The 24,916-nt window shown below is 32.7% G+C and overlaps 1 protein-coding gene across 2 annotated transcripts in view; it reads left to right on the top strand.

Annotated features, from left to right (window-relative positions):
- The window catches only part of CADM2 (cell adhesion molecule 2), a 1,050,900-nt gene that overhangs the window by 931,424 nt on the left and 94,560 nt on the right, over nt 1–24,916 (top strand). For both annotated transcript variants that reach the window (XM_029215414.1, XM_029215413.1), the window contains exon 6: nt 19,010–19,100. In XM_029215414.1, coding sequence (XP_029071247.1) covers nt 19,010–19,100 — 91 coding nt within the window. The remainder of the gene's footprint in view (nt 1–19,009; nt 19,101–24,916) is intronic.

Below are 24,916 nucleotides of genomic sequence, written 5' to 3' on the forward strand. Positions count from 1 at the left end.
TATCTTGTGCCTCAGGTTCAGGCTGCTATAACAAAAACACCATAGACTGGGTGGTTTATGAGCAACAGAAATTTATTTCTCACTGCCTTGGGGGCCAAAAATTCAAGATCAAGGAGGAGGCACATTCAGTGTCTGGTGAGGACCCTCACTCTGGCTCATAGCTGACCATCTTCTATGTCCACATGCAGCAGAAGGGGCTAAGGAGTCTCTGCAATCTCCTTCGTTAGGGTACTAATCCCAGTTATGATCTTCCAAAGTCCTTACCTCCTAATATTATCACATTGGGGATTAGGTTTCAGCATATGAACTTTGGGGAAACATTAACATTCAGTCTATAGCAACATTTCTTTTCTATTTCTTTTTATTTAATCAATGTGTCTTTCAAATATGGAAAATTATGTAATTTGATGTGTCTAGAGGACCCAGATCACCAGCATTTTAATTTAAACTTTTTTTCACTTATATATAAAGCCAAATGAGACTGTTTAAAAATAATCTTTGATTACTAATTCAACTGTAATTTTCAATATATAATAAAAGAAAAATAATAAAAATCAAGTCATAAGGAATATTAAAGATCACCAGCCAGAGAGCCCCGGAAGCCTACCAGTAGTCTAGCAAAATTGTGTTTATTTAGTTTGCTATGGCACAGAAGACAACATACCAGATGAATCTCTGGGTGTAGGTAAGAAAGAGTTAGGAGAGACTTATTAGAGAATTTGGGTTTGTTCTAAATATTATGAAGAGGGTTCTGAATTAGATGCTGTCAGGATTGGGGGCAATTCAGTGATGTGTATTTTGGTAACTTTTACCTACAAAGCACAAATATTAAAACAGAATTAGATTTGCTATTATAAAGATGTGTGGTTAATCATGCTAATTTATGTAGTTGCTGAACATCTTGGTCTGTGTCCCCTTTTAGACCTGGTTATGGAATAAACTTGCCTTTTCTTATTCCACCCCACAGGCATAGAGTGGCCTTATCTGATTATTGTTTAGATTCTAGAGAATCGTTTATATCTGTTCAGCCTATTTCAGCCTAGCTATAAGATGCCAGTTGTTAGCTTCCAAAGTCATTTTCACTTTCTCGGGAGTCCAAAATGGAACTATTATAAATATATACTTTCTGAGCATTTTTAGCTGTTCACCATATTTCAGTGTGCATTATTAAGCAAACTTCATGGAGGAAGACAATTTTTATAAAGCTTTACATGAAAAATGTTATACTTGATGGCCAATTAAAAATAACAACTCATTCTATCATGGTTTAATATCTAAATGGCTAGAAGGCAGAGACCAGATCTATATAAATTATTTTTCCTAGCATTTTAGCATACCATCATTCAAGTACGTGAAGTTAATTAAAACTAACTGATAATAATACTTAATGTTCCTTTAGGGATGCAGAACATTCCCCAGGGGTGAACTGAGGAATGGAAAGTGTAGAGGGACATTTAGTACCAGTTTGCATCAAAATTAGAACAAAGTGATCAAATTGGGTGTGGTCTTCATAAACACCTATGAATAGTGATAAAAGGATCTCAATATATATTTCCAGAGACAACAGATCATGGCTCCACATAAATGCACATTGCAGTATGTATGATATGGAAATTCCATGGATGCAGGTGGGGGAAAATAGAAAGAAGAATTGGAAAAGGAAAAAGGTGGGACATAAATTTAGGATTCCACATGATTTTGCAATGTTCTTATTATGAGTAACTGCAAAGACTGGCCCAAATAGAGGAACAGCTTTTTGGACCCCCAGAGCAGAAGAGATGCCATTGTTTTCTGTGGTGACTGACAAGAATAAGTATATATCCCTACAATAATGGGAAGTTATGACTACACCTGAAATAAAAATCCTGTGTTATTGTGGAAAGGCAAGTTTGATGAGAAAAAAGACATAAGGGTTAAACACATAGTGCTAAGGAACATGATGAGAACAAATTGGAGGAGGAGTTATGTTTCTAGGGCTAAATGTTTTAAATCTGTTACCCTGTGATATACAGTTTAATAGGACTCAGCCTATACAATATATCACAGCAACATTCATTTCCTTATAAAATATTAATCTTAAATTTTAATGTCACTGTGATGGAAGAGAGTTTCTTTAAACTTGAAATTTAAGAAAATGTAGATTTTTCGCTGTGAACCACAAACACTTGCAAATATCAAATAATAGGTAATAGCATACTTTGCACCTGAGCACTGGAAAAAGCTACTCTATTTTTTTTTAGATGGAAATTCTAATTCATCTTCCTATTTTTATATAAATCCCTTTAAAAGAATAACTTTTTATTTGTCTGATTTAAATTTTAGATGAACAGATTGTATAAGTCAGATTTTATTTGATTCTCAGTAAGAATATTGTATCTCCACTAACAGAAAGGACTATGTACAAAACACAGAAAAGAAGAAAATAAGTAAATATTCATTTTCTATGTGTGACATTGACAAAATTACATGAAAATCAACTGTTATTGAAAAGGAAAATACAAGAGACAGATTAGTAAAATATTTCAGAGTAATGAGTGTTCTGAGAAAGCATTTTGGTACTGTGGCACTGAACTGCCAGTAAGGATAAATAAGAACGCAAATTTTAAGTGTATATGTGTTGTAAGGTACATTTTATATATAATCATTAAATCATGAAATCTTATGCTATCAGTAATATTTGTTTAGTATTTCTTTTGTGCCATGCTTTGCCTATAAAATAAGTAACTATACATGCACATCATCAACTTTTAAAACAATACATATTTAAAATAAGTTATAGAAGAGAACCTGCTTGTGAGCCTAAACAAATTCAGTGTAAGCAGCTGGTAAGAAAAAAAAAGAAATGAAGAGAGGGAGTGACTTTGGAAGCTGCAGTGTTGAAATTGTGTGTTTTAGATGAGATCAATTAAGTTAATGACTAAAAATGAGAAATGCATTATATACGTTTAATAATCAGAACGCTCCTGGATTCATTACTATAATAATATAGAGTTAAATGGTCAGTTTACAGTCCCGATCTTTGCCGTCTTGAGGCTTTTATTTCCATTCTAGTTAGTGTGCAAATAAATAATACAATTAATCCAGTCTCTCTTTAACATATTATGTTAAAAAATGTATTTCTAAAAAGATTCCTTTCTTGTTTTGCTCTTTTAGACGGAATTACTTTGTGCCTAGAGGAACTGAATTCTTGACTATACATGTCTACTACTTTTCTGGACCATCTTATGTACTTTATCAGTCTACCTTTGGTTCTACTTGTTTCAATAAAATAGAGTAAAAAATAAAATTCTGTGTATAACAGAAGAGATTCAATACAGATGGGTTTGGAGGCTTCTTATTATGTTGTTTATAACTTCATTTCCACTATAGATATACATGATACAGAACAGAAATATTTTCAAATGTAGGCAGAGATTCTTCATTAAGTGCAGATTTTGGCATTTGTCCATTTTAATTTATAAAAGATAATTAATTCCCACCTACTCAATCCTCCCTACACAAACCTGCATACCTCTTTAGCCCAGGTCAGCATCTTCTAAATTGTCCTGTGTTAGTTGTATCAACTATGCTTCCACTACTTTTCTATTTATTATAGAAAGCACTTGATTAAAATTTTCAGGCCATATGTTTCAGGCCATATTACACATAAAGGTGAATGTTACAAGCTGCATTTTAAAATAACATGTCTCACTCATCTGGCATCTCATTTGTAAAATGCTGATTTTCTAATTATTTTGTCTACCACAAATTTTCTATGGTCCAGAGGTACAGAATATAAAAGGAACCAGGAAAGGTGAAATGAAAACTATCTTTAGATTAAATTTTCCAAATTAAAATAAATGGTTCTTTTAGGTAACAAAATGCCACATTTATATATGAGGATGCCTTGGAAGTATTTTTAATAGAGCCCAAAATATTTTGCAAAGCTCGTGAAATGTGTACATGCTAGAATCATGAAGTGATCTATGTCGCTTCACAAAAAATACATTTAACTACATTAAGAAACGTGGTCTAATGTACAACCTCTACTTGAGATCCCAACCTCTATTTTTCAACTTTTTCAAGGAAGATACATTCATTTATTATATTACCCATAGTAATGTATTACTGGCACATGTTGGTCATGAGTTAATTTGTCTTCTTTTATATATGATAAGAATATTTTATTTAGTCCCTGCAGTATCAAAATATTAAAAGTAATTGGATCACCAAATATTTTAAGTGATCTAAGGGCAGAGATTCAAAATGTTACTGTAAAGTTTGTATTATTAATAGAAATAACATTTTTTGTGTTATTAAAGCCCAGTGAAGAGGAGTGTATATGTTTGTGAGTAGATTCTCAAGTTTAAAAATTAAGAAATTCATAGATTAAAATAATATACTCTCAAGTGGTCTTTCTTAATCAAGTTTATAAAATATGTATTTATGAAACTTTTTAGAAGTTTTAACATTATTTTAAGCATGCAAATTAATTTCACAAAAAGACAGTCAAAAATAGTCCCCAAATGATGTGATCTATATATAGTACAGATGTCAATGTACCTTTTGAAGATAATTTTGAGTCATTTTAATAGAGAATAAAAATTGGATAATCAAATGAGACAAATGATTTTGGCAAGTAAAACCTAATATTGAGAAAATAAACAAATTATTACTATCTAGTATTTTAAACTTTCAATTTAAAAACTAATTCCATTTTATAAATCTATTTTTAAAAGATAGTTAAAAGCTGATTTTTTTCAAAGAGACTGCATATTTAATGTCCCAATACTTTCAGATTGTTCTAGTTTTACTTTCTGAATGAACTATAATACACACACACACACACACATTTTTCTAAGAGAAAAACATATGGTTAGAAAACTACTGTAATCAATTGATATATTAAACTTTATTGTATTAGCTCTTAATATATCAGCAAAGATTGTCTTTACTGTTTACAATCTGGGTTCAATAGACTTTTTTTTTTTAATCAATAGGGTTTATTTTTTAGAGCAGTTTTTAGTTAACAGAAAAATTGATCAGAAAGCACAGAGGTCCCAAATACACTCTTATCCCACTCCCTCACAGTTTCTCCTATTATTAACATTTTGCATTATTGTGGTATATCTTTTACAATTGATGAACTAATATTGATAGATTATTGTTAACTAAAATTTATAATTTACATTAGAGTTCACTCTTTGTGTTGTATAGTTCTTGACCAATGTATAATGTCATGTAGCCATAGTTACAATATCATACAAAATAATTTCACTGCCCTTAAACCCCTGTGCTTTACTTCTTGATTGCTCCTTTCCTCCCCGCAATTTCCTGACAAACATTGGTCTTTTAATTGGCTGTACAGTTTTGCCTTTTCTAGAATGTCATATAGTTGGCATTATATAGGATGTAACCTTTTCAGACAGTCCACTTTCATTTAGCAATATGCATTTAAGATTCCAATATGTCTTTCTGTGGCATATAGCACATTTCTTTTTATTGCTGTATACTATTTCACTGTCTGCATGTACCAATGTGTGTTTATCCATTTCCCTACTAAAGGATATCTTAGTTACTTCTAAATTCTGGCAATTATGAAAACAACTACTATAAATATTCATGCACAGGTTTTTGTGTAAGTGTAAGTTTTCAGCTCCTTCAAGTAAAAAAGTCATTTGAATTTTAATTAAACCACATTTTAGCAAAAGACAGATAAAGTGACCATAAAAAGAAATATGTTCACCTTACACTATATATCTTATTATGGGAAGACCATGTTTAGTTTGTAAGAAACTGCAAACTATCCTCTAGGGTGGCTGAATCATTCTGCATTCCCACGAGCAGTGAATGAGAGTTCCTGTTACTCCACGTCTTCATTAGCATTTGGTGGTGTCAGTGTTTCAGATTTTGGCCACTGTAAATAGTGTATAGTGGTATCTCTTTATTGTTTTAATTTGCAATTCAATAATGACATTTGATGCTGAGCATCTTTTCATATGCTTATTTTCCATTTGTGTGTATTTGTTGAGGTGTCTGCTTAGATCTTTGGAAATTTTTAAATTTTTTTTTTATTATTGTTGCATTTTAAGAGGTTTTTGCACCTCTTTTTGCACCTTGGATACCAGTCATTTGTCAGATATGTCCTTTGCAAATACTTCCCCCCTTGTCTTTTCATTCTTTTATCAGTGATTTTTCTCAAGAGCAAACATTTAATTTTAATGAATTCTAGCTTATCAGTTTTTTTCCCATAGATTATGCTGTTGGTGTTATATCTAAAAAGTGTAAAACCAAACTCAAGGTCACCTAGTTTTTTCCTATGTTATCTTCTAGAAGTTTTATAGTTTTGCATTTTACATTTAGATCTATGATGCATTTAGAATTAATTATTGTGAAAGATGTCAAGTCTGTGTTTAGATCCATGTCTTTGCATATGGATGACCAGTTGTTCCAGTGCCATTTGTTAAAAAGACTGTCCTTTCTTCATTGAATTGCCTTTGCTCCTTCAGTAAAAGTCAGCTGACTATATTTATGTAAGGTTCTTTCTGGCCCTCTATTCTGTTCCATTGATCTATTTGTTTATTTTTTCACCAATACCACACTCTCTTGATTAATGGAGCTTTATGCTAAGTCTTCAAGTCAGGTAGTGTCAGTCCTCAGAGTTTATTTTTCATCTTCAGGAATTTTGTTCATATTTGTAAATTTGTAATTACAAATTATTATGAATTTGATTACATTTGTAATTAAAACAAATATAATCAATAAATATGTTAAACTTTATTACATTAATCCTTGATAAGATCAGGAAAGAATGTAATTACCATTCATCACCTGGGTCTAATAGACATTTTATTCTTAGGGTTTTTTTCTTAGGTTTTTAAGTTATTTTTTGAATAATGTGTAGATGAAAAAATAAAGGAGAAAGGGATAGTGTAAAACAACTTTATTAGACTTTTAATAAGAATTTAAATTATAGCAAACCTGAATTTCTATTTCATATTTTTCTGGGTTTGATGATATATCTACCCAAAATGGGCAACAAGTGTTATGCATGATCCTGGAACATATCCATATTGTAAATACAGAGTTCAGATTTCAAATACATTCTTAATGTGTAGTATTTATCATTGCTTCTGGTTCTTCCTGCACCTGCATTGTCAGAATGTAATACTTTAAAAAACTTTGATGGTTCATAATTTTTTCGAAGGGAGTAAAAATATCTTTTTTCCAAAATTGTAAAACATTTTCATTTTTAGATTTATAAGCACTAATTTTTTTTTAAATGAATGCTTTAATTTCTTTATCATCAAATACCTACAACATTTTTCTACTTGTAAACTGTATAAATTCTTATGCACAGAAATTATCAAAGATGAAAGAGTATTGTCATATATTCTTTTTAGCAAAATCATGTTGCAAAATATTACGTGATGAAATTCTTCCTTTTTTCCTTATAAACAAATTTTTCACTTATTGATTTTTGAGTTTACTAAAATTAATCTAGAATAAGTGAAGACTTCTGTTTCACCATTTTCACTAGATTCTTGACTTCTATTTTCTCTTTGTGTTTATTGTCTTATCTAATAATTTTGAGATATCTTCCTCTGACAATTCCCTTCTTGCAATTATAATCAGAAAATGAAAGATTCTTAATTCTCAACTGAGAGCATGAAAGCTAAACAACCAACAAACAACCAAACAAAGCTACAATGATGGTGTTTTATTTCCAGACTTCTTTCCCACCACCATGAAAGAAAATGTATAACCTGAGCAACAGTGATGATTTATATAAGTAAATAGGGATAGGTAACAGTAATGATTTATATCACTCTTGCATAATCTTTCCACACTAGCACTGTCTAAAAGAAGTTACTGTGATGATGGAAATGTTCTATATCTGTCCTAAAATAGTAGCCAATAGCTAGCTACATATAGCTACTCAGAATTTGCAATGTGGATCTTCTAAGGAACTGCAGTTTAAATTTTATTTAATTTTAATCAATTTACATTTACATTTAAATAGCCACATATGACTGGTTGTTACTGTATTGGACACCACCACTCTATATGATTTAATCATACTTCCATTTTCTTATTATGTCATTCCTTTTGACATAGTTGGGAATAATTGATGAGTTAGGAATGAGTTGATAATGAGGTAATTCATAGAATGCCAAAGTAGCAAGATTTGTCATAATACAGGAAATATAATACATATAATTTCATAATATATCTTAAATTTGTAAAAGAATCCAATGTTTTTATATTATAATTGCAAGGTAGGATAATTTTAAATCTCTAGTAATATACTAAGGATAAACCTTGCATTTCTTTTTAAAAGGGAAAATTTTGTTTATATTTTCAGGAACTAGGCCAGTGATTTAAATGATTATTAAGTGCAGAAAGTTTTATCCTGCCCTCCAAAATGCCTTTTCAGTTTTCTTTTATGCTGCCTAATATTTTTTAATTTGTGATTTAGTTCCTGTTGTTCTTGTTTGTTTTGTTTCGTTTTTTATTTATGGCTGTGTTGGGTCTTCGTTGCTGCATGCAGGCTTTCTCTAGTTGCAGTGAGCAGGGGTTACTCTTTGTTGCAGTGTGTGGGCTTCTCATTGTGGTGGCTTCTCCTGTTGCAGAACACGGGCTCTAGGTGCGTGAGCTTCAGTAGTTGCAGCAAGCGCAGCAGTTGCAGCACAGGGGCCCTAGAGCATGCACTTCAGTAGTTGTGGCACATGGGCTCAGTAGTTGTGGCTCATGGGTTCTAGAGCACAGGCTCAATAGTTGTGGCACACGGGCTTAGTTGCTCTGTAGCATGTGGGATCTTCCTGGACCAGGGATCAAGCCTGTGTCCCCTGCATTGGCAGGTAGATTCTTAACCACTGTGCCACCAGGGAAGTATTAGTTCTTGTTTTCAGTCTAGGAAGCTCACACTAGAGCCCATGAGTGGGTGGTGATCAGAGTCCATGGATTCCTTGAGATGGTGTGTAAGCTATGCCTATAGACAGATGGGCCCATACTTTAGGAGACCACAATGTTTGTTGTCACAATACAGATTAAAAACTTCTGGGGTGAAATATAAACATTTTTAACAAAATGTATTTTGAATACAATGTGACTTTGAGAATCAATATCTTATTTTTTGAAGTGCAAGGCTAGGTTGGAATCCAAGTTCCCCTATGTGACTTCATGCTAGTCACTTTAAACTTTAATTTCCTCATCTGGAAACTGTACTTCTTATTTTGGGGGATGGGAGTAAGGATTAAATCAGATAATTCATTATACATGCTTGGCATTATTTTTATCATTATCGTTATTAGGAAGGTAACATACCTTCTGAATGCAAAGATGTTTAGCAAACAGATGGAGAACTATACTATGTTCTTGGATTGGGAGAATCAATATTGTGAAAATGATTATACTACCCAAAGCAATCTACTGATCAACACAATCCCTATAAAATTACCAATGGCATTTTTCACAGAACTAGACAAAAAAGTTTACAATTTGTATGGAAACACAAAAGACCCTGAATAGCCAAAGCAATCTTGAGAAAGAAAAATGGAGCTGGAGCAATCAGGCTCCCTGACTTCAGACTATACTAGAAAACTACAATGATCAAGACAGTATGGTACTAGCAGAAAAACAGAAATATAGATCAATGGAACAGGATAGAAAGCCCAGAGATAAACCCACGCACATATGGTCACCTAATCTATGACAAAGGAGGCAAGAATATACAATGGAGAAAAAACAGCCTCTTCAATAAATGGTGCTGTGAAAACTGCACAACTACATGTAAAAGAATGAAATTAGAATACTACCTAACACCATACACAAAAATGAACTCAAAATGAATTAAAGACCTAAATGTAAGGCCAGACACTATAAAACTCTTAGAGGAAAACATAGGCAGATAACTCTTTGACATAAATCACAGCAAGATCTCTTTTGACCCACCTACTAGAGAAATGGAAATAAAAACAAAAAAAACCAAATGGGACCTAATGAAACTTCAAAGCTTTTGCACAGCAAAAGAAACCATAAACAAGACGAAAAGACAACCCTCAGAATGTGAGAAAATATTTGCAAACAAAGCAACTGACAAAGGATTAATCTCTAAAATACACAAACAGCTCATGCAGCTCAATATCAAAAAAAAAAAAAAAAAAAACCCAACCCAATCAGAAAATGGGTGGAAGACCTACATAGACATTTGTCCAAAGAAGACATACAGATGGCTAAGAGGCACATGAAAAGATGCTCAGAATGACTAATTGGTAGAGAAATGCAAATCAAAACTACAATGAGGTATCACTTCACACTGGTTAGAATGACCATCATCAAAAAATCTACAAACAATAAATGCTGGAGAGGGTGTGGAGAAAAGGGAACCCTCTTGCACTGTTGGCAAGAATGTAAATTGATACAACCACTATGGAGAACAGTATGGAGGTTCCTTAAAAAACTAAAAATAGAACTACCATAGGACCCAGCATATACCCAGAGAAAACCATAATTCAAAAAGGCACATGCACCCCAATGTTCTTTGCAGCACTATTTACAATAGCCAGGATGTGGAAGCAACCTAAATGTCCATCAACAGAGGAATGGATAAAGAAGATGTGGTACATATATACAATGGAATATTACTCAGCCATAAAAAGGAATGAAATTGGGTCATTTGTAGAGACATGGATGGACCTAGAGTCTGTCACACAGAGTGAAGTAAGTCAGAAAGAGAAAAACAAATATCGTATATTAATGCATATATGTGGAGTCTAGAAAAATGGTATAGTTGATTGTATTGGCAAAGCAGAAATAGAGACACAGACGTAGAGAGCAAGTGTATGGATACCAAGCTGGAAAGGGGAGGTGGGATGAATTGGGAGATGGAGATTGACATATATGCACTATTGATACAATGTATAAAATAGGTAACTAATGAGAACCTACTGTATAGCACAGGGAACTCTACTCAGTGCTCTGCAGTGACCTAAATGGGAAGGAAATCCAAAAAAGAGGGGATATATGTATACATATAGCTGATTCACTTTGCTGTACAGTAGAAACTAACACAATATTGTAAAGCAACTATACCTCAATGAAAAATTTTTAAAAAGTTTAGCAAACCCTTTCTATCCTCTTTTGAGAATACAAACAAGGAACCTATGAAATAAGTAGAAAGAATATTAAGGAGATTTTCTTTGTAGTTTTTGCCTAGGACATATGCTATTCACCAACACTGATAAAAATCAAACAAAATTGGTGATATCAGGAAAATTAAAACAATTTTTAAAATATTTTTTCCTTTTCATTAACAAAAGCTACAAACAAAATATCCTCATCCTAAAGGAGAAATTTCATGAAGACCTTATTTTTTCATTCGAGTTTTCTCAATTTAAATATATTTCAAAATATACCAATAACTTAAGGATTATTAATTTTTTTATTGTTGATGATTATGGTGATTGAATGATGATGATTTTGGCCTTTCTCATATTTACCAAAATTATATGTGAAGGGACAGTTTAAAGATTAGATAATGTATTAAATAAAAATGAACCTGGTAGTTGACTAAATGGCTAACAAACAGGAAATACAATGTCAACTTCTACATTGTCTTATAGTTTTATGGTAAATCATTATATTTGAACTAACCTATACATCATGTATTAATGTTATATGTTTGTTAAATAAACATTAAATGCTTTAGGCATCCCATGGCAGATTTATAAAACCTAAAACAACTTTAAATGTGTTCATTTCATTGTTTATTATTTCATTTTGTGTCCCCATGATGAATCCATTTCATGGTGCTTTTGATAAATGTTCTTTAAAAAAGTATCAAAAACATAAATAGCTTGAAAATGTTTAGAAATACGAGTTTAGTTTTTTTAATTTTTTCTTTTAAATGTTGATATGAAGGCTTTTTTCCAAAAATGAGCTTTCAGAGTGTTAAAATGTCCTATCTAATGATGAAATTTGACAAGCAGCCTTCCTGATGCCTTTTCCTAAGAAATCCATCTCCAGTGCTGAAGCCATCAAGTAGTTGAATTTGTTTCTGCCCTCCCAAGCACAGCTAACTCTATCAACAATATCGAATCAAAACTATGCATTTTACATCACCACTTCAGAATATTAATATAGGAGAGTTTCATTTGATAAATTCCTAAATTCTATTTATTTTATTATTTAATTATTACAAATATCTAAATTATAAATTTCTTTATTTCATAAATTTTAGTTATTCTAATAACTGGAATAAAATATTGGAGAAACAATTAATTTAAGCTAAAAAAGTAAGGATAATAAATGAGATACAGAGAAAATGCACTTAAAGTAATGTACTCTAGAGCCCACAATTGTAGAAATTTATGAATTAGAATATAGACAAAATGTTGATGCATTTATTATCTATATTTTTACTGCTATGTTTTCTTCTTAAGATCTTCCTAGTGGCTCAACTTTATCATAGAGACATAATTTGCTTTAAATTGCTCACTGATCCAACCAGTTTTACACACTGCCAAATATCTCCTAAAACCTGGCTCGGAGCCTGACATTCACTTGATCACAAACTTAAGATGATTTCTTATTTCCTCTAACATAATATCTGAATTATTCATATAGTCATCTAATCTTTAAAGAACTCTTACAACATATCAAGTATTTTGTTAGGATCTGACAACACACAATCGAATAGGTTAAGGTCTGAGATTTTGAATGCTCAAAATGTGGTGAATGAAGCAGCCATGTAAAAAAAAATACATACTTTACTAAGTGCAGTGTTTTATAATAGCAGTCTATATCCTGAAATATTTAAATCTAATTATTTACTGTTCCCTTTCATTCATATGTGTGTATATATAGTAACATTATAAACATTACATATTATATGTAATAAATATTATACTACTGTGTTCCTAAATTTATATTCAATAAATATGATGTTGTTAGAGTTGACTTATTTGAAGACATTTTAAAACAAACATGAAAATTATTAGTTTGTAAAAATAAAAATCTGAGTTTAACATATAGGATAAAGCAAATGTGAATTAATAGTGGTAATGATAATGCATTTTTACGAACCGCCCCTTTTCTTTTCTGTTTAATTGGTACAATACGATACATTATACTAGTAATTTAAAAACAGAATATCACCCACATCCACAAAGTACTGAAGAAAAAGAGAAAAAGTGCCATTCTGTTTTGTGAAGAAGTAGAGCAGGATGAAATGCAACTTATATTGCACCTAGACTGGAAAATAGAGAGATCATTTCCAAAGCAAGTGTGGGATTACTATATAAGTAAACTTTGGTTAAAAAAATATTCCCCATCCTTTTTAATGAAAAACTACAACCAAGAAGAAAATCTACAAATAACTTATATATGGACAGGGGCAAAAAAAATGTAATTCTTAATAGTAACTTGGCAAAGACATGCATTGAAAGGTTTGGATATGTGGTATTTACTTTCTGACTCCTATTCATGTCTGGATTAGTAAAAATATTAATAGAATAATATATGCATAAATTTGAAGATTATTTTATAAAATTATTATCTACTGTGCATTGTGCTGCTCCTGAAAAATTCCTCATTTGTTTTGATATATAAATAATACAGAAAAATATGTTTACCTTGGGGGTTGCAGTTATTAAAATAAATATTTTGAAGAAATCCTGGAAATTGAAGATTCTTAAAATTAACTCAGTTTTAGAGATGAGTACAGGTTTTTTGTTTTTTTTTTTTTTGGTTTTGTCTTTTTGTTGGTTGAGATATCTCAGTAAGAATAGGAGTTCTACATTAACTTAATGGTATTTCTAGAATGTTATTGATCATTTGATAACAGTGCTTGATCAGTCCCCTTATGGATACAATAAAGTGATTAATGAAAATATAATAGGAATAGTAATGATAGAGATCTTTATTATTAGTAAAAATATATTAAAGCCCAAATTATTTCCTGTTATTAAAAAAAATTGATACATATATCCACTCTTTTTTAGATTTCCTTCCCATTAACACAACATTGTAAAGCAACTATACTCCAATAAAAATTAATTTAAAAAATAAAATAAAATATTTTGACTTTTAGGCCATGTAAAATGTTACATATTCAAAATGTTATTTTAAAGTAAACACTGTGGCAGGGAGAGATAAATCAAAAGCTTGGGATGAACACACAGATACTACTATATATGAGATAGATAAGCAACAAGGATCTACTTACTGTATAGCACCGGGAACTCTACTTAATATTCTGTGATAACCTATATGAGAAAAGAATCTAAAAAAGAATGAATATATGTATAAATGAATCACTTTGCTGTACACCTGAAACTAACACAACGTTGTAAATCAACTATACTCCAATAAAATAAAAAATTTTAAAGTATATGAGAAAGAGTCAAGTTTGGGATAATATCACATTACTGTAGTTTTGATGTAAAAAAAAATGTAATTTTGTGTACATTGCTAACGTGGTATGTTTAAAGACGAATGCTGACATTTCATGGAACTGTAAACTAGAATTTTGACTGATTATATAAATAATCTCTTCACAATTGAGTGCTTCCCCTGTCAAAATCAGATGAGGAGAGAAAAGTTATTTATGCGGTATATGCATTAAAAAACAAATTGCCGGGCTTCCCTGGTGGCACAGTGGTTGAGAGTCCACCTGCCGATGCAGGGGACATGGGTTCGTGCCCCGGTCCGGGAAGATCCCACATGCCGCGGAGCGGCTGGGCCCGTGAGCCATGGCCACTGAGCCTGCGCGTCCGGAGCCTGTGCTCCGCAACGGGAGAGGCCACAACAGTGAGAGGCCCGCGTACCACAAAAAGAAAAAAAAAAAAAAAAAATTGCCATTTGTATAATCATGGAAAGTTGTTATCTAATATTATCTAATGCAGAAAACTTATACCAGGAAGAGAATCAGCAGTAGACATTTAATTAAATTAAATATGTGTAAGAATAAAACTCAATGTAAGGTTTGTGACATGAGCATTTAATATTAATCTTACATACAAATGCAGGCCCCAACAAAATTTCAATTAAGCAGTTTTTAATATTTTAAAATTAATGTATTAAAATGATAATAAGAAAATAAAAAAATTAGTGTTCCCCCATTTAAGAATTTATTTATTAAGCACAGATTTTGTATAAAGCACTTTGCTAGACACAGAGGATACAGAAATGCCTTTTAAAAGTTATACAGAGATGAAAAAGAGGACATGCAGCAGAGATATATGACCAAATGTGAGGGTAATGAATGATTGCCCTCAGCAAATATTTGAGTTAAGATTTAAAAGAGTTAAAAAGGCAAAGGATCCCCCCAAAATGGAGCATTTCAGACAGTGTGTATAAAGTTAAAAAACATATTCATTAAAGTACCCGAAAGAAAGTATAATTACCTGGAATTCAAAGAATGAATTGAGTGTTACAAGGCATGAGAGTAAAGACCTGTGTAGATCATATAGAACTTAAAGACTATGCTGATTATTTTTCTTTTAATCCTAAGAGAAAAGATTTACCATGCAAGGTTTTAACCAGAAAATTGATGTCATCAGATTTAGAGGTGTAAAAAGCTGACATGGTGGAGGCCATTCACTTTTGCGGTAGACTAGATGAAAGAAAGGTTGTGGAGATATAAAAAAGCAACGAGTAGATTTCAAAATTCTTTAGGAAATAAGTCAACCAAACTTGATGATTAATTGATTGATTATAGAAAAGGTAAGGGAACAGGAGGTGTCTGGTGTATGTAGCTGGTTGGAGGCTGGTGGTATTTATAGAACTAGAAATTGCTGGAAGAAGAACATATCAGGGGAGAATGTGTCAGTCAGTGGGAGACTTTGAGTTCCTTTTGGACATACTGAGTGTGCCATGTCTTTTCAACATCCAACTGGACATGTCAAATAGGCATTACATATACATGAGTGTAGCTTGTGGTACAGAACTGCTCTAGGATATAAACCTGGGAGTGGTTAATGAGTAGATAGAAACTGCAGAGATGGGTGTGGCTAAAAGGACCTAGAGAATTATGTGAGAACAGATTGTGAATCCCATTCTTGGTGACCTCAATATTTAAAGGTTAAATACAAGGAGACAACCCAACAGAATATGAGAAAGAGTATCCAGAGATATATGTCAAATCAGATATGTGTATCTATCAGTGTGTGTGTGTGTGTGTGTTTGTGAGGGGTGGGAGGGTTGAGTGTTAAAAAAAAAAACCTAGGGAAGATAATTCTTAGGAACAAAGACTAATCAACATATTGAGTAATTCAGAAATAAAATAACAGTATTGTATTATATGACTTGATTTTGGTAACCTAGAGGTCTTCCTAAAAGTTTCACAGAAATACATGCTAAGCATATTATCTGCTTTTGCACTTGCTTATAATTCAAATTCTGTGTTCTGGATCTAAAGGGAATGCTGAACCATGCTTCAGGGGACCATATGTTATATAAATTCTCACCTCTAATAAATTACTTGAACAGGCAGAACTGTGTATTTTACTTCACTGAGGCAGATACTGGGGGTGACTTGTTCATATCCCTTTGGCACACACCATTTCTGTGCACCGAGTAGACCAGGGGTGCCAGGGAAATAACACCTGCATCCCCACCCCAGCAATCCTCAACCAAACACCAATGAGTATTGGTCAGTATTCCCTAAATACTCCTCTCCCTTGCCCATCAAGCGAGGTGACTCAGAGGCAAGCCCTACATTGTCTGAGTTCCACAGCAGGATTGCATGCAGCTGCCCACAGGGTAATCTGCTCAATAACACACGCTTGATTGACTTCCTTCCCTTCCTATCTCACTTCCCAGTGCTCCCTGTGGTCACTCCCCATAAAAGAAATATCCCAGGGTCTGTTTGTAAGGATTCTATATTTGTCAGGGTTCTATAGAGAAAAAGAACTAATGGGATTTGTTACAAACGTGCAGATTCCAAGATCTGCAGGCTGAGTCTGCAAGCTAGAGACCCAGAAGAGCTGATGACTTAGTTCCAGTCTGAGTCTAAAGGCCTGAGAAACCAGAAGAGATGATGTTATAGTTCCAGTCTGAAAGTCAGCAGGCTCAAGACCCAGATGTTTCAGTTTGATCTGAAGACAGCAAAAAGGCTGATGTGCCAGCTCAGTTGCCATCAGACAGGAATACTCTCCTATTTGTGTGAGGGTCAGGCTTTTTGTTCTATTCAGGCCTTCAACTTATCAGATAAGCCTCACCCATATTAGGGAGAGGAATCTGCTTTACTCAGTCCACTGATTTAAATGTTAATCGTTTCCCAAAACACTCTTACTAGAATTCCCCAAATAATGAATTTTGGACCAAATATCTGGGTACCGCATAGTGTAGTCAAGTTGACACGTAAAATTAATCATCACAGATAAACAACACAACTCTCTTCCCCAACATCACACTTTTCTGATTTTTCTTCTGCCACATTTTTCTCTAGAATTGAAGCTTTATTTTCTATGTCAGGATGAAATTAAATTTTGCTATATGTATATATCGTCAAAATTTAAAAGATGATAGCCCTCATTTTCCCAGAATCATTCTGGTTCACACTTGTTATTCTATATAATTAATATTTTCTCTTCACTTTTAAAAGTGTTCTACTTGGAAGACAAAATTATATGATCATCATGTTAACTGATTCCATAAATGTGATGATGGTAATGAAATTAGTGAAGTATATTTCAATCCTTTATTAAATTATTTTTTCTACTGGTTAAAAATATGACAATATATGTCATATTTCTTCAAATTAATTTTTCTTCCTGGGTTATTTTATACTACAATTTTTTACCATGATGTACATGGAATGACTATTTGTAAATGGGATATTATTGTTGATTATCTTGAATGTACTTTTTTCTTTAAAGGATTGAGAAAGAATGCATTTGAAAAAGTATAAATAATTTATAAGTGGGATACAAGGCCTTCCACAGGATCTTGTTTATTGTTCTATATATGACAAATCTGCATAATATTTCCCTGAAATAAGATAACTAAACTAAAAATTACACCATTGATTGATACTTATTTAATTGGCTTCAAAGTCAGGGAATGACTATAACCTCAGGGTAGTTCAGTTCTTCTATCACAACTAAGGGAAGGGTGAGAATAATTGTGACCCCCTGGAGCATTCAGAGCCTATTTTGTTTATTGTTGAGGATATGGAAACAAGAGGAGGAGACAGTTCCATGTTGACTGCGAGCCACACAAAACCAGCACTAGCAAGGTGTCATAAAGGAATGAGCCTGTTTACACTGTCTCTGTTTTTAGTTTATTTTCCAGTTTTTCTATGTAATATGTATCTCTGTGTTGATTAAACAATATCACATGGCATAAAATTAGAAATATAAATGTCTCAAAGTATTTTTGCAACTTCTTCCACAAAGGATGATTTTATTGTTAAATGGAAATAACTTCATAACAATTATGTTGTAGCATATATAACAAAATGTTAACTTTTAATAACATTCTAAATAACTATTTCAGATGATTTGCTAACTGTGCTTTAAAGCAAACAGCATGTGCTAAGTGCAGCATTACTGCATTTTCAAAAAGATTCTGCATAATGCTTGTGAGACAGTAGTTGATCTCAAGTTCTTTGTGGGTTCCTTATTGTGAGTGCCTGGTATTCCTGCAACAATGAAAGTGTTGTTATTCAAATGCACATAAACGTATTCAGTCCATAATAATAGTATGCATAGCCATCTATAAATAGTTGAAGAAACAATTGTATGAAATGCTTGATATTCATCTGAACCACTTTTTGCAATTTCACTTTTAAATTCAGATTTCAGAAATAATACCACAGTGGAGCTCATAAGATATTCAGATATTTTTGTAAGCTTTTCCTGGACAGGATGGTAGCTTCTTAAAACTGCAGACCCTGTTTCACTAAATCTATATAAATATACACAATTGTATAAATATATACAATTACAAGAAATGGCCTGAACATATATATAGTTTTATATGTGTGTAATGACCTTTTTTAATATTACTTTTTCTTTTCTCCTAGATACACCATCAGTTAAGATTATACCATCCACTCCTTTTCCACAAGAAGGACAGCCTTTAATTTTGACTTGTGAATCCAAAGGAAAACCACTGTAAGTGATTTAATGAGCAATACAATTTTTTACTTTTCTTGTATCCTGCTTTGATTGCAGTCTTTAACTGCAGAAATCCACTATTTTTGTATTTTCTTGGTGGGCAAAGTGATCTCAGAACAGAAAACCCCCTGAACCATGTCTTCATTAAGTGTTTGTGGAAGATTGGTCTTGTATTTTGTCATCTAGTGAAGTTTCTGGGGAGGTTTCCAACTGTGATTTTTTTGTTCTTTTTCTTTCTTTCTTTCTTTTTTTTTTTCCTACTAAGATATTTCAACCTGAAAGGAGTATAGGCTTAATCAGTCACTGTTTTTACATCATCAGATTGTAGAAGTTACACATGCTGAACTTCTCTCATGAAAAACTTTGAAAATATTGAATCCTCAAAATATGCCCAAGTTTTAAAGTTACATGCAAAATCATTTTCCTAAGAAGGATCAAATCTACACCTCTAGTGTAGCCCCTGAGACATAATTTGTGAATGTGATATGTTTGGAGGTAGTGTGAATGAAAAGGGTCACAGACTCCACATTTTCTATTATAAAGCAATTTCATTGTTAGAATAATGAGTTCTAACATCACTTCAACCCTAAAATTTTACTTTTTGACATTCATGTTTATAAACAGCTAACTCATAGAAAATCTATATTTAATAGAAAATTCAAGTATGGAGTATCCAAATAAGGATTATTTCATTGGAAGTGATTTGATCTTTCTATAGTAGCATTCTACATGGAACTGAAAGTCACTTATTTGATCTTTTTAGAAGCTTCCAATTGATTTGCATTTCTGTTTAAATTTTAATGGGAGGCATTTAATTGTTCTCTATACATAACTATATGGGATAGCTTTTGAGCAAATCAAATTTAATTACTAAAAAATTGTTTCTAATAACATTTGTTATTTAAGTGTAGATTTCATATTATCACATGAGGAATTTTTCTATAGTAATTTTAATACAGAAGCCTGAAATTTCAACTTCCTTAACTGTATTGTCTTATACTTTTTAACACACTAAGTGAATTCATACTTTCTTTATCACCGTATTGTTATTTTAGAACTGTTCTCTCTTCCAGTAATTATTTTCTAGAGATTTAAAATATACTGACTTAAAGAGCATTTTGTAAATTAATCTATTTTTTTCTATCTTTTAAGAAACATTTAAGGCATTTTAGACCTTGAAAGGAGCAAATTTTTTCAAAGTAGCTTTACTACATATATCCTGTACAATTCACTTTTATAGTTCTTACCCTCTGATAAGTTTAAGTTGCTTATAGAAAACATTTTTCAACTGCAGTGCGCTATCAAAATGTGACAGTGCATTTCAGTACTACAGTTTCAACAGAGCTTTTGGCTGTAAGATCAGTACTTTAACTAAGAAAGAAGTGTAACAGACTCTAGTCAGCTTTAGACATACTTAAATCCAGTTTCTTTCCTCCCGATGTTGTATATCTAATACCAGCGCTTCTTTCCTAACTTTCCCTTCCATTTCCACTCCTGTTCCCTTTGCTTATTATTTTCCAACTCTGTCTGTTCCTCTTTCCCCACCCCCCTACCCCCCCACCCCGCCCTTTGCTTCCATTTCTCCTTATAACCTCAGAGGTCAGTGTTTGGAGATATGATAAAGTATCAGGGAATAGCAAAGGATTTTTGCTTTTACCTTCTCTCCATAGTTCTGCCCCAAAGTACATATGTGTACAATTTACACATTTAAATGAGGTGAAGATGGGAAATATAATATATAGAATGCTTGGGAATAAATACATTCCGGCTCAAATAGCATCTAATTACCTATCAAAGATCTTCTCTTTGATTCCATATCCACTCTCACTATCCACATTTTTATTTGTTGGTGAGTACTTAGATTGTGATCTATGTAATTAGCTATTTAAGTAGTCCATTTCCCTCAGCTCAGATATGGTTGAATAGATATGCCTTATTGTGGTCTCTGTTTCAGTTACCTAGAAATAAGCTTGGATATGCAATAATCCTCTGCACTGCCGATGAATGAAAAACACAATCTCTTATTTATTTATGTTATTTAAGAATACAAAGGTTCCAGAAGTTTAAGAAATAGAAAACGTCATCTTTCTCAGAAGGATCCTGATTAGTATCACTTTGCTATAGGTAATGGAAATAAAAAGGCTCCTTGTTTTACAGAAAGGAAAACTAAAGTTCAGTATTAACCGACTTTCCTTATTCATCCAGATTTAAAATGGATGAGTCAGGATGTAAACTTAGTTCAATCATTGCCCAAAGATTACATTCCTTCAGCTATTTTCTGCTACTTCAATTGCTGAGTCTAAATTGTCACCTATGTTGGCCAAAGTCACTTTTGAAAAATTAGGATGGGCCCTACAATAATGTGCAGCACTGAAATCGAAGCTCTGGATGCTTGAAGGTGAAGAACTGGCTAGCCTCAAGACACATTTTACTGCTGCTATTCTCTTCTATCAGGCTTTCTGCTGTATTTATGCCCTTTCTGGCAACTTGCCAAATTCCTACAAAGCTGACCATTTTTAGCATGAGTTTATAGCCATATAGAATATCCTCTAATTAGTATAGTATCCTCTGGCAATTCACTCATAAGCTCCAGAAGGGTTAAAATTATTATTTTCTATCTTTATCATTATAGATCATAATGTTATACTCTATGTGCTATGGTCCACAAGTAAATGTACATTAACTTATTCTCTTGTATTCTCATTCCCAACTCTCTTTTTACCATTTTCTTTCCTTGTAGACCTCCAGGCCATTGACATTAAAGGTATAGCCAACTTCTTTGACTCATTTTTGCCTTTAGACCACTGCTTCTCTTATGCCCTTCCTAATTATCTTAAAATCCACTCTTCTGCATTTTCAAAGTAACTATCATTTCCAATAAATGAAGACATTAACCTCTTTAAAGACAGTCTCAGTTCTAGCCTCTCTAGTTTATATTTGATCTCCAACAGTGCCAGTTGAGGCAGATAGGACAAATAAAACAAGGGAAGACTGAAAAGAAATCATTGGATTTTCCCAGAAGGAAATTTTACTGATCATAAAGAAAACAAGTCTCACTAGAGCAAAGAGAACAGAACACAAATTGAAATGGATTAATCAGGGAGTTAGTAAGTGGTGGGGAAGTAAAGAAAACAGGAAGGACACCCATTTCAGAAAATGAATCATGAAAAGTGGAAAAGGAATGAGAAAAGAAAGTTATGTCAAACAGAAGTTTTAAAACAAAAAATAGTAGAGAGGCTGTCCATATTTTAAGATAGGATCAAAAAAACCTGTAAAGAGTGAGAGTAAAAATGAAGTATGTGATATCACATTTACCCAACAGGTAGGTTCGAATTTCCTATTTTACTCTGGTAATCACCGTCACAAGTTCTCCATTATTTTGCTGCTATTACACCTGATTCCCCATTTTGTTATTTTGGAATCACGGAGAAGCAATACTGTCTTAGCTTCTAATTTACTCCTGAAATGCCCGATTTCTATTATCCTTACCAACTACCCAAGCCCCTTTGATGAGCAGGTGAGAATCAGAAGTGGATAACAGGTATATGATTTCTTTACATTTTGTAGCTGACATATCATTTCCTTAATCCGTGATCAAATATTGTTTTTTTAAAAATGTTTGACCAATATATGATTTCCTAAAGTATGAGTTATCCACGGTTATTAGGCAAGTTAATAGTAGAAAAAATAGCACCACTATCTTTTGTATAAATCACAAAATGATGGTGTGACTCAACTCATACTGAGATTCATGTTCCTAACCTGGCCTCCTATATGCTAATATTGTTTTTCTTGTTCTAAATGTGAGGGCCACAGTGACTGTTTATAAACAATCACGCCTTATTTGCCTGCTTTGGATTGAAGCCTTTTGCTGTTTTCCTGTGGAACAGCTGCATAGCTTGGGCCAGGACCAAATTGTTCCACTTGACATTACTATAGAGGCATTCTATTCTTTCCTTAAAAAAGAGATTACTGTACATGTCTGTCTATTGTTTTAATTTTAGTTTAAAGTGAGGACCAAGCTAATGCCAGCCACTTTTCTTTAAAGTTCCCAAAATTTTTGCAACCTTCTTCTTTCTTTGGCTGAACTTCCAGACAGCTTTCCGGCAGCAGCATTCTCCACTTATAGAAGTAGAGGGGGAAAAAAGCTGTTATATTACATTAATGTTATGACCTTAAAAGGTGTGGGATTGCCCCCCACATGCTATAGCTAAAGAATCATCATTCATTTTAATCAAATGTTTAACACTTTGTAAATTTACTTCACAAAAGCAATGTGACATTTTCAGTCAAATAAATGTATATTTGGTATTTATTCTATAAAAGAAAATAATTATAGTCATTGATAAATTTTTCTGTATACCTGGCATTATGTTTATGTTGTAGTTATTATTTTACCTCTGGTAACCACACTTTTTCTTATGAATTTGGTATGAATCTAGTATACATAATTGCATTGCACATAACATCGCTATTCTGAATAAGAAGAAAGATTTTAACCTTTAGGAAAACAGATCACATATCATATAATAACTAGTGAGGTGTTTTAGAGGAACACTTACACATCCATTTTCAAAATGATCTAGAATTTAAGAAGAAATCTGATAAAAACACACTGATGCATTTTCCTATTAGCATAATAGAGATTAAAAAATGAGATGCAAATTAAGACAAAACAGTTTCCTCAGCCTAATATGTACCTTTTTACAAATCACAGGTTATTTACTAATTGTCATATAATCCAGTCACAGCCAGAAGAAATGACAAAACAAACAGGAGTTAAAGAAGGCAAGTAATCCAGAGTGAAATGTCTTAGCCCAAAACAGAGGAAAATATGAATTTGTCAACAGAAAAACAGTGCAGAAGGCTGCAAATAATAAAATAGTTTATTTGGGCTCTTAAGAATTGCAATTCAGGAGACACAGATTCTGGTTAAACCAAGAGTGTTCAAGGGAAGAGAAAGAGTCAGGGACTTATAAAGACAAAATGCCACAAGGCTGTAAAAAGTTGCCTAGTGAGAATTGTGATTGACGTGAATCAGGAAATATTTGTCCTTGAGGAATCCTGTGTTATTTTAGGGTAGTCCAGTAAGTAGACAGGCTGCCACAAGTTATTTTAGGGTATGGTCCCAATAATTATCTTGAATTTCTGGCAGATGATCTAGATGTCTTAAGTAGGACAATAAGAGATCAAAAGGTTAGATTCTATTCAGGCTGAGATGGGCATAAGTCATACTTTGTAATAGTCTCCTGGCTCCATTTTAGGGAGCTCTCTTAGCAATATAGACTCCATTTTGACTTTCCTTTCACAAATTTTGGGAAAAAGAATATGATCTACAATGATGGCAATTTTATATGATTTGACTTAATGCCTAGTAGATGTTAATTACACAGTATTTGTCTCTCTCCTGCCATCTGCGCTATAGAAAGTCATCTAATTAATCATCAAGGTCTGTGTTTATGTTCAGATATACTGTCTAAGCTGTCATGCTCTGGGGCAGAAAAAGCTGTGTGGTGCAGTAGAAAGAGAAATAAAAGTAGCTTTGAATTATAAATCCATAGATATCTGTGGCCTGAGTGGTCTTGAGTAAGTCACGTAACCACACCAAAATGTTTTTTTAATTAACAAACTTTATTTTTTAGAGAGTTTTAGGTTCACAGTGAAATTGAGTGGAAAATACAGGGTTCCCATATACCCTTCGTTCCTACTCGTGTTCAACATCCCCCACTATTGATGTCCCTCACAGCAGTGGTATATTCATTACAATGAACCTATATGGACCTATCATTTTCACCCCAAAGTCCACAGTTTAC

This window comes from Monodon monoceros, unplaced genomic scaffold, assembly GCF_005190385.1.
Source record: "Monodon monoceros isolate NGI ecotype Baffin Bay Population unplaced genomic scaffold, NGI_Narwhal_1 Super_Scaffold_11, whole genome shotgun sequence".
NCBI classification, from domain to species: Eukaryota; Metazoa; Chordata; class Mammalia; order Artiodactyla; family Monodontidae; genus Monodon; species Monodon monoceros.